This window comes from Apaloderma vittatum, unplaced genomic scaffold (assembly GCF_000703405.1).
Source record: "Apaloderma vittatum isolate BGI_N311 unplaced genomic scaffold, ASM70340v1 scaffold2339, whole genome shotgun sequence".
Lineage (NCBI taxonomy): Eukaryota > Metazoa > Chordata > Aves > Trogoniformes > Trogonidae > Apaloderma > Apaloderma vittatum.
The window spans coordinates 2,041-13,578 of NW_009735597.1; the positions used below are offsets into that span (position 1 = coordinate 2,041).

Below are 11,538 nucleotides of genomic sequence, written 5' to 3' on the forward strand. Positions count from 1 at the left end.
AGGACATTGCACTTGGCCTTGTTGAACATGATGATGTTCAAACAAATATTAATTTCTATGCTGTTAAAAAAACTTCTAGTAAGTTGCCATAGAGGTTTAGATCTTTATTCCTCTTTAGAACAGCTGTGCATGTAGTGTCATTGTCCAATTTGGGAATTTTAATAGCTTTTCCATTCTCTTAATTTTAATTTAATTCAGCAAAGATTACATTAAGTAGATTAATAACTCCTCATAAGTGTTTTCTATAGTAGCTGTGCTTTCACATGCAAGTGTTCAACATACAGAACTTTTATGGGATGTTCCTGTCAAAGATACTCACAGAGGGCTGCCCAAGCAGTCATACGAGTCAGAATTATGTTTACGCTCATCAAATCTTTAACATGACTTGAGAGCTCTTTTGATATACAAGAGTAATTAAATTAATGGACATTTACTTTTTTTTTGTTTCAGAAATCACATGGTGACATTGGTTCAGGCACGCAGTTCCAGAGCAGTGTTTCATCATGTGCACCAAATGTTCCTTATCGGACAACCAAAAGTGTGGATTCAAGTGACGAAAGCTTTTCTGAATCTGACGATGACAACTGTCTGTGGAAACGAAAGCGACAAAAATGTTTCAACTTCCCTCCTGCTAAATCTGAGCCTTTTCAGCTTAGCCAGAGCCACACAAAACAAACTGTACAGGGTGGCAAGAAGGTCAACAACATTTGGGGTGTGGTGCTCCAGGAGCAGAATCAGGATGCGGTGGCTACTGAACTTGGGATTCTAGGCATGGATGGTAGTATTGACAGAAGCAGGCAGTCTGAGACTTATAATTATTTATTGGCTAAAAAGCTGATGAAGGAAGCTCAGCAAAAGGAGGCAGAGACTTTAGATAAACAACTTGATGAATACATGCATGATGATAAGAAAACCTTGCCAGCAGAGGAAGAAAGTGGGCAAGCCTTTCTCAAACGGAAGCGGCCTGTGAAAGATAGACTGGGTGAAAGACAAGAAATGAAATATAAAGGAAGAGATGAGATAACAGAAGAAGATTCAGAAGAAAAAGTGGCAGATGAAATTGCATATAGGTGAGTTCAATAACTGTATCTTCACTTCCTTAGGGTTTGCTGAACTGTCAGAGGAGGTGAGGAGTGGAGAAAGCTTTCATAGTGCCAAATATATGACGTCGTACACAATTACCAAAAGTGTGAGTGCCTTGTGTGTATTTCCAAAATCCGGAGATTCAAATGCAGCATTATGGCAAGGAGAAGCATCTAGTAATACAGTCCAATTTTTTATTATTTTTTTTAAGATCCACTACAATAGCTTATTATTTTAGACCAATGGCAAGGAAAATTATTGCTCATTAAAGCATCCTCACAGGAGGGTTGTGCAGGGCCAGAACACTAGGTAGCAATTTGACTAAGCTGCCACAGCTCCTAACAGTGGGTCTACTTAACTGGCTGTCTAAGGAGTTCCGGTTATCTTAATTTCTCTGCATCGTTGGGAAATATGTCCATCTCTTCCAATAAATCACAATTTAGAACTCAATCCTGTAATTAAGAAAGTGTTTACCTTGTGGTGCCATATCACTTGACAAGATTAAACACGAAGTGTAAAGTTAGTTAGGTAAGGTAATCGTTTTCATTATTAGGACAGTTATTACAGACATTGGAGTTTTAGTTTTAAATTTCAGGTAACTCCAGTCATACAGCTGAAGCTAGTCTGGTTGTTATAAATAGCTGTCAACATCAGTGGTCAGACACTTTCTATTATGCAGTCATTGTAACGTCTAAATTTATAGCATAGTAATGCCATGTGAAACAATTAGGCTAGACAGTGGTCTTCAAGAAATTTTGGTAATGATGGTGGTCTGTTTGTCCTCAGAGAGTAAAACCACTGAGCTGCAGTGCTTGGGGCTGTGCTTGATGAGAAGTTTGGTCCTTAGAAAATAAGAAATTAGTTCATGAACTCTTGCTCTGAACAGGTGGCATTGTTTTGTGGGCTCAGGATGTTTTCATGCAGGAGTGTGTACTTTGGCGCAGTGATTTGATGCTATGTAAGTCTCTCCCTTCATGCAGACTGACAGTGAAAATTTATGTATGAGGACACTGTTGCTAACAAAATAATACAGTTCAACTCAGTAATCATTGCAATTAGTTTTTTTTTCTTCTTTGCAGTTTATAGGTTATCATAGATTATTCAACAGACTGATTTCTTTTTTGTTATGTAGTTTTATCTGAATGGCATAAGGGAATGTTTACACTTAACTATTTTTACTTTAACTTCAGAGATTTATACGGGTCTTTGTAGTTTCTTATTTGATTTAGTCTTTCACACATCAGTAGAAAAAATTAATCACTTAATGCATTTTCTTTGAAATAAATTTACAGATACATATTTTAAAAAGAATTATCCTTCAGAATCCCAGTAATTTGAAATCTGATTCAAGAAGCCATTGAAGCACATTTAAATTTATAGATTTTTTCATTTTGGCACAGCATTATGTCCCACAGAATGAATTTTTTGTTATGGAAGTTCCGTGGTCAATTTTACTCAAGAAATTATACTGACAATAACTGTGTGTGTGTGTCCCCTTTTTTTTTTTTCTCCTTTCAGGCTTTGTGAGCCAAAGAAAGACTTAATTGCCCGAGTAGTAAAAATAATTGGGAAAAGAAAAGCTATTGAACTGCTTATGGAAACAGCTGAAGTGGAACAAAATGGTGGACTGTTCATAGTGGTAAGAAAAATGTGATATCGTGGGTTTCCGGGACACACAAAAACACAGCTTTTTATTTGTGCAATAGTACTGTGTAAATAGTCTACAGCTTTCCCCTAGGACAGGTTCTCCCAGGGTTTCCTGGCTTTCCTTGCCATGAAACTTGCTTAATAAATACTAATGTAACTTTCCAGCAGAATTTGAGTAAACAAAGAAATGAATGAACCTGGAAGTTGCCCAGCTTTTTGCATTGAGGTTAATATCTGATTTACAGTATCTGTTACTCTGCTTCCCCTTAGGATCCTTCCCTGACACTGAAGGATTCTGAAGCTTGAATGAAGGCTTGTAATGGTAGGATCTAGGCGAAGCTCCTGGCGTGCTGCTTCAGTAAGTTAGGTGGATGTTTGACAGCACCAGCCTGTCTGCTCAGTTAAGCAGCATGCCATCAGAGGCTGACATACTTAAGTAGTGAGTATTTCTGATGTCAGATTTGAAGAGTAACTTTCCAAAGGGAATCTTGTAGCTCTTACTAGAAAGACCTGTGGAGAGACTTAAGAGAGGCTATTAGAGAGGCTTGTAGAGCTCAGTAGAGCAAAACTGAGTGTTGATTTCTGTTACTAATAGTCTTAAAAATCCTATATTTAATGGTTAGGTTATCTGTATCTCAGTATGTTTTTATCAAATAACGAGCATCAGTGGAAAAGTTCAGAAGAAAAAGTAGGGGAAAGAAACAGGTGCTTTCAGGCATTCGTTTATAGTTCACACCTTTTAAGTTCCATCACTGGAAGTAGAGAGGAGGAAAAAAAGGAGAGAAAAAACTACTACCTCTCCTCCTGCATCTGCCCCTGCCCCCAAAAAGCAACAACTTTCCAGCAAGCGTCTTGTCTTAGAAGTAGTCTACTGTCCTGGAAGATTAAAGTACTTTATTGATAAAGTGTTTAACAAGGAGGTGAAAGGACACAACTCTGGATAACACAGGTTCCTTTGGCTGCAGATCAGAGTACACCTTTTGAAAGGCAAATCATTCTGTTTCTCTTGGTTGGTGTTTCGTGCTGGTATGATGATAAACCAAGTATGTGGAGTCTGCTCTTCCAAGAACATGCTTAAAATCTGACCTTCTCTGTTCTTAGAACTTACTGTATTTTATTTTTCTTCGTTATTTAGTAGAAAAGTAACACGTTTAATACAACATCAGAGTAACAGTTCAGCTTTATATGTACTGTGAATGGTAATTGAATAGTAGCGTGTTAATTAGTGCTTGTAATATACAAAGGTTTCAAAGCTGATTGCATTTGAATTTCAGTGCGTCACATTGCGCCACTGCCCTTACACTGAAAACTGTTGAGGCACAGAACTAACATGTTGTGGTGAGAAACTTCGAAGTGCATGTTGTGTTTCAGATGCCTTAGGCAAAATCCTGCAGATATGCAGGGAAGTTGTAGAATTGCTGAGCAAGAAAATGAGATCTACATAATTCTATTAATTTTTGACAGTTTACTGTTAGGAATGTTATCGGTATTTTACCTAGTATATACATTGTTGCAGGTAGTTGTGAGAGTAGTTAGAATAGTTACTATTTATGGTTTTATTTCTTCACTATCAAAATCACATTTAGAATGCAGTTGAAAAGTTTGGAATTATGTTTTGTAACCTGCAAATATAGCAGGCTGGTTGCTGATGTTATGACTAGTTCAGTCACAAAATGCAGCCAGCGTTGGTTTTATGTAGTATCTAAAGCAGCAGAACTTAATTTTTTGGTTCTGTCTCAATACAAAGCCTTGTCCGAGATGCTGTTTTTATAATCGTCACTTACACGTTAAGCTTGCTTTTACTAATTTACTATTTCCCTATTAAGAACGGCACTAGGAGAAGAACCCCAGGGGGTGTTTATTTAAACCTACTGAAGAACACACCTAGCATCAAAGAAGAACAAATCAAGGTAAGATTATCAGAGAGTGCAGATGATTCTCCGAGGTAAATTTTGGGGGTTTTCTACTAGAGATGTTATGGTTGAATCCCTCTCAGAACTTCTGTCAAATTTAACTCTATAGTCCAAAGAAAAGATTTTCACTTTCAAAGTATAAGAAGGAAAAACACACAAACAATTAATGAATTACCATTCACACTGGGTAGACAGAACACTTTTTACGTATTGCCATTCACAAAAACCTTTTGAGGTTAATAAAACTCCAGTCTCAAGAGATGAATGTTTGATTTCTCTTAATTTATATATGCCTTACAGCAATGTTATCTGCAGTTGTATTTCTTCCTGTGGAGCTCTGCATCACTGACATGGATTGAGTAGTGTTCTCTTACTAGAATATTTTTGTCCTACGTAGCTCCAGCTGTAGCACCAGACAGTACTTCGCACCAGGTCCGGTAATGGTTTGTACCTTGCCTGAATTGCTCGCTGGCTTCATCTTTGGTGTCACCAGATTAGTTTTGTCAGCTTGTAAATTTTGTTGCATTTCCTTTTAGGGTGTGGAATAGACTGAGATACTATTTTCTGCATTCAATTAAAACAGCTTCGTTTTTTTCATGGTATTTGCCACTTTAATAAAGTTTTTGTTTAAAGAAAGAGTCACTGATTTTGCTTGCAGATGGCTACAGCTCTCTCCTTAAAGCGTCCTAGAGTCTTGAACTGGGAACTGAGAAACAAATCAGGATAAACTCTGATTGTTTCATGTTTAAAAACAAACAACAAACATTTCATAGCTTACAGTGGTTACAAAAAGTTGGAAGTTTGATCTGTCTACACTATTACAATAAAAAAAAGTAATCTGCTATTCCGCCAGCCCTTGTGATTGTGTGTCTCACTCTTCTCCGGGTTCTGGCAAGTGTTTAGTAAGGCAGCAGTTTTCATTCAGTGAACTTGATTGGTGATGGGAGACATCATTTGTCATACAGACCTGTGGGAAAAGTATGTGTAATCCTGTAATCATAGAGATTGTCATGTATAAAACTCTCAAAGATTTGCATATCTTTAGCCTTCAGCTTGCAACTTTTGGAGAGGAAAAAAAATGCCATTCATGTTCTCTGTATGCAATTTTTTTATTTTTAAAAAAACAAGCTGTAAAAGAAAGACATATAGCAGCATTTAGCTCTGCTATATGTTATTCTCCCACTTGAAATGTAGAAGAAACTTTTAACAGTCATGTTTTGCAGTAAAAAAGATGTTACTGGGGTTCACAAATGTTTGACAGTAAGGAACATGAGATTTGGAGTCAAATCTCAGTTGTAAGGAAAAATTTTCTGAAGTTTTGATGGAATTTTTGGTCATATTTTCCTGCAGTTCCCTCCATATAGCAGTACAGCCATCTTAGTCTACCACTCATTCCTCACGGCTTTATCATGAGCAAACTTGAAGACTTACTGATACTTACTTCCATACACTTTGAGATCACTGAGAAATTTTCTAATAAAATTATTTATGTGACATTTTACTTGGGTGCAGTCTGTCATAGTTCTACTATCAGTAATTTGTATCGTAGTTAAATTTTATTGAACAGTAATTGTAATTTTAATTTGACTTCTTTATGGGTTTTTTCTAGGAAATAATAGTGAAATGAGTATGTCATGCTTTTTTTTTGTTTTTGTTTTCCTTCAAGGAAATTTTCTATTTGGAAAACCAAAAGGAGTATGAAAACAAAAAAGCTGCTAAGAAAAGGAGAATACAGGTGCTAGGAAAGAAGATGAAAAAAGCCATTAAAGGGCTTAACCTGCAAGAATATGATGACGCATCTCGTGAGACTTTTGCTAGCGATACGAATGAGGCTCTGGCTTCCCTGGATGATCTACAGGAAGGCCATCATGAAGCAAAGATGGAACCTGAGGATATTATTGAAGTTGATAATGCTCATGATTTGGAGATCTTTTAGTTACTAATGTTCTTTGTAACCAAGTCTCTATAAAACATATTAAATGAGCCTTTCTTATAATCCCATGGCTTCTTGTTTTCATAAACTACATGGGAAATATTTGATGCTGAAGAACATGACATAATTCTTAGCTAAATTTAACAGCATGAAAGTTGTTGATTGTCCTGTTTAAAAAAACTCAAAAACTCAAAAACTGTTAAGATTTCTTTCAAGATAACATCTCCACATCACCCTGTTTGTTCCATATCAGCTTATTTTAGCCACATGTTAGTTTTAGAAATTATGGCTATGTTTAACTAAATATATCGTATTTAATTTACTGAAGCTAAGGAAGTCTTCAGCTGACCAATGCTTTTCTTACAGTTGAACACAAAAACCAGTATAAAGTTAGTCTTGACATGAAAGATCATGTGTTCTTAGTATTGCAGTGTTGAAAAGAATAGCAGTGTTTATGGGATTAAGACATGTAAAATCAGATTGTTTTATCAAATGCAGTTTATTTTAACAGTCAATGATCTCTGAATAACCTTGTAAATACACACTGTTGAGCAATGTATATTTGAAATTTCTGCAGTGGTTTAATCTTTTGTATTATAACAGCGGCTTGAGATTCTTACCTGCTCTGTCTAGACTTGATAAAGATTTTTTTTTTTTAAAACAAATACAACTGAATACTTTCAGAACAGTGAAATTTTTCTAATCTCTGTTTTCCTCAAGGGTCTGTAGACTACATGCAGCTATAAACCCTTTACCCTGCAGTCCTTGTTTCCATGCTTATTCTCATGTGTGTGGTAGGATAATGTAATATGCAGCTTGCAGAAGTTCTGAAGTTTTTCTCTGTTCTTAAAAGAAGAATGTTGTTAGTTTTAAGTTCAACTGAAGATGACTTGTATGTTATTTCTAATATGACTAAAGAACACTTGTGACATCGATACATGCGATGTCTAAAATACTTTGTCTCTAATGAGTTGTGTTTTATGTGACTAGACGCTATTTTCCAGTATAAAATACTTCGGAAATATTAATGAATTAATTATCTTTCAAACCGAACTACAAACTTCGGCACGTCCCCATGTGTTGCCTGATCTAGTCGAGAGGTGGCGTCCCTGGAGGCAGGGAGGCTGGATTAAAATGATCTCTAAGTTCCCTTCCAGCCTAGGCCATTCTATGATTCCAAGATTTTTTTCACTTGGAGTCCTTGAATTTCAGAAGCAGAACATATCACTGAAACACATAGCTGTAACACGGAGTTGTCAAAAGCTGGTATTCAGGGACCACAATATTTGGAGTTCTTCAAAACACAGCACATTCCATTAGATACTTTACTGAATTTAAAGTTTTGGCTTTCCTGCATTTTTCTGTTTGTGTGCAGAACTCACTGTATTTAAGAAGTAAGAGAAGGTTTTGATTTGTTTGTTAGCTTTCCTAACAAAGCTGTGGTGGTCCTAGTACGAAGCTGATAACTCATGTAAGGGAAGGAGAATTTTGTACTGTTGTGCTCGTTAGCCAACAGTGGCTTGCAGTGAGACTGGATTGTGCTGGCTGTGATCTGTCTGGGAACAGACACGCCTTTGAGACTGAAGTAGCTGGTGTTTCACAGACAAAAATGCAAATACAAGGGTTGAGTTTTGTGTCCTTCAGTCTCTCTAATGGGCAGATGTGACTGACGCATCGTCTGTACTGCAGATGTAGGCTGCGTGCTGTCGGGACAATTGCCACCTTCCATCCCTTGAGCTACAGCAGCGCAGTAAGCCGTCTCTGTCATGCCTGAAGCAGGCAGTGGAAATGAAGATGCCATGCGCTGGTTTGGAAACACAAAGCTAGTTTGTAGCCACAGACATTTTTCTTCCTTATATTCCAAATTCAGATAAGAAAACAATGGAGTTTTGGTATCAGAGGGAAAATTAGTTTATTGATGATCACTTTTATAGGGCATCACGAAAGCATCACTTTCAGTATAATTGCAATATTCGCCTCCTTCCAAGTAGCTGTTCTCATTAAAATATTTTTTATGTCCTCCAGGCTGTGGAATGACTCAGTGCTTACTGTGATGCCTTGGAAACAAAGATACAAAGAATAATTTGAATTTAAAGGTAATGATAGTAAGATCAGAAATTGTGTTTGTATTGCATGCAGTTTAAGAATTGCCCAGTGTTCCCCAAGGTGCTGCTGCGTGTTTGCAGCAACTCATTGAATCCACTTAACGTTAAGCTAGATGCTAGTGCTTTGCTATTCTCTGTACTATCTTCATAGTGCTAGCAGGACATTTTATTCTGAAGCTTAGTACTGTGTAAAACATGTCCAGATTTTAATTCTGTTTTCTTTCCTTAGATCGTAATTCAAAAAAAACAATGTGACTATAACTACTTTGTTATCTCTTGAGAAGCAGCTAGAGAAAGGTAGTTGGTACATGCGGGATTATTCTTTCTACTGGTAGGTTTCTTAAAGACTGTGTGTTTTCTAAAAGATTTTTGAGGAGCCAGTGGGAGAGGAAGAGGAAACCAGCAATAACAAGGTGTCAAGTTGATGCGAAAAGTAAATGATAAGGAGATGACTACGTTATTTTACGACAATTGCTACTTTGGAGAAGTTGAATTCCTTGTATTTTTTTCAGAGTAAAGTTGTGGAGGGGTGAACTGGCTAATAAAATTATGAAGTTTTTCAGAAGACTTTGTCATAAAAATTTGCTGTAAAAACCCTCACTGCTTATCCTCCTAACTTATGCCATGCTCTGCTGCTGCAGTTTTGACTCAGGGAAGTCTGCCAGAGGCACTTTTTTAAAACTCACTTTGTTTCAGCGTGCATAGGAGAATTGTATTTGTGGCTGCAGTTAGTATGGGCTTACTTCGTACACTACTCCTCTTCCCAGTTCTTACTGGTTAGCAGCAGGTCAGAGATGCAAGTCTGTTTCTGAATTACTATGGTACTTCAGTGATTCTGGGAATACCTACTTAGAGCCTTTGCATCATAATTTGTTTAAGGGATTCAAGACCCTGGCAGGGACAGTGACTGCAGTTTGCTAACATCACCTCATGGATTCAGCTGGCGTCTGGAGAATGCATTGCACAGTGTCAAACCTTTGCAGCAGCCATGGCTTCTTGATAATTTGGACCTCCTATATGCTGTCTCATTTGTGACCTCGCAGGCCTCTGGAAGTTCCTGCACAACAAAGCTTACTCATCTCATCTGCAATATTGATAGATGCCACTTTTTCAGACCTACAAAAGGAAGAAGGAACACTCTACTGTGATTGATTTAGTATGGCCCAGCCAAAGGTAATTCTAGAATCACAGACATTCAGACACAAATACTGATGAAGATGAGAAATGTGTATCTGAAGTTACAATGGGACCTTATACACAAGTTAGGTATTTTAGATACTAGATCTTATGGCTTTTTTTTTTTTTTTCAACTTAAGCACAGAGGTAATTTTTCAGATATTTAAAAATGAATCAAAACAACATTCTTGTATCATTAAATAAATGCCCTGGCAGTTTGCCTCAATTTTCAGGAGTTTTCTGTGTTTGGCAGATATCACTGGCAGTGTTTATGCCCTTGTGACATTCCTGTAGATAGATACAAAAGCATACATAGGATAAGTGGTATGCCAAGTTGCATGTCTATGCAGTTTTCCTCCCTCCTTCCTACAGTATACTTCTTTAGCAGCAGCCTCCAAGCATGTGAATTCTTAGCAGAGAAATGATTTCACACATAAGAAAGTAGACATAGGCCTGCTGATCTTTTCTGTATACAGAACACCATCGAAAATAAAATGTGTACAACAATCATGGGAGGAGATACAGAGATAGAATAATACCAGATGTGAAATACCTTGTTCATGAAATAAATACATCAATGATACACAACAATCATAGTCTCTACCCAAGAAATGTCTAAGAAAGAAATACATTCCCTAAGTGTCAAGAATTAGGGAATTAATCAAAGGTGACCCCCTCTGCTCAGCACCCATCAGGCCTCATGCAGGCACTCTGTCCCATTTGGCACCCTGGGCAGAAGCACGGCTGACAAGCCAGAGGGACTCAGGGGAGGCAAGGAGTGTCTATGGGGCTGAAGTCAGTTCAGCATGGAGCAGAGAAGGCGCTGGGGCACCTCGGCAGCACCCCCCTTCCCTACAGGGAAGGCGTCAGAGGCATGGGGCCAGGTTTCTCCCAGCACAGCCTGGTGGGAGGGTGTGAGGTGGAGGCATCTCCAGATTCAGGCTGGGGATACAGAACCAAGACCCAGATCCCTGTGAGGATCATGAAGCACTCGCGTGGATTGCCCAGAGAGCAACTCGGGAATGGGATCTCTGTGCCTGGAGGTCTTCAAGACCTGAGCAGCTGTAACCCAGACTGCAGCTGTCTACAGACCTGTGAAGGGATCCGTGCTGGAGCCCTGGAAGAGATAGTGTTGCCACTGAGAAATGCAGCAGAGGTCCCAAAGATGCAACAGCTTCCATAAGGTGCAATGTCAGAGGACATCTTACTGGTATCCTTTGGTTCAGCAACTTTCTCAACCTTTGATTTAATGGAACGGAACGGAACAGAACAGAACAGAACAGAGCAGAATAGAGCCATTGACCACTGCCCTCTGAATGCAACCATCCATTCAATTCTTCATCCACTGGACAGTCTATCCAACAAATCTGTATCTCTCAAATTTAGAGAGAATGATGTTGTGCATGACTCTTTCAAATCCAGACAGACAACGTTCATAATTCTTCCCTTGCCCACTGAAGTAGTCGCTCTGTCATAGAAGGCCACTAGTTTAGTCAGGCAGGACTTGCCTTTGGTTGAAGGCATGTTGGTACTAGGAGTTCTCTACGAAGGGAACTGTTTGGCCATGCCTGGAAGCAGAATTGCATGAAGATGCCTTCCCCTTCCACGCACACCATAGCTATTGTGTCCCCTGGCTTGGAAGGCCCACCCTCAGGCATGGCTGCACAGACCTTACTGTTTG

The 11,538-nt window shown here is 38.4% G+C and overlaps 1 protein-coding gene across 1 annotated transcript; it reads left to right on the forward strand.

The window, feature by feature from the left end:
* Positions 1 to 450: 450 nt before the first annotated feature.
* Positions 451 to 6,664, forward strand: PHAX (phosphorylated adaptor for RNA export; the record flags this gene model as incomplete). The annotated part of the gene is made up of 4 exons (XM_009876623.1): positions 451 to 1,070; positions 2,602 to 2,722; positions 4,557 to 4,640; positions 6,310 to 6,664. Coding segments are annotated over 4 exons (1,095 nt in total), but the record flags the coding sequence as incomplete, so codon positions are not given.
* Between the last annotated feature and the right edge of the window lie 4,874 nt (positions 6,665 to 11,538).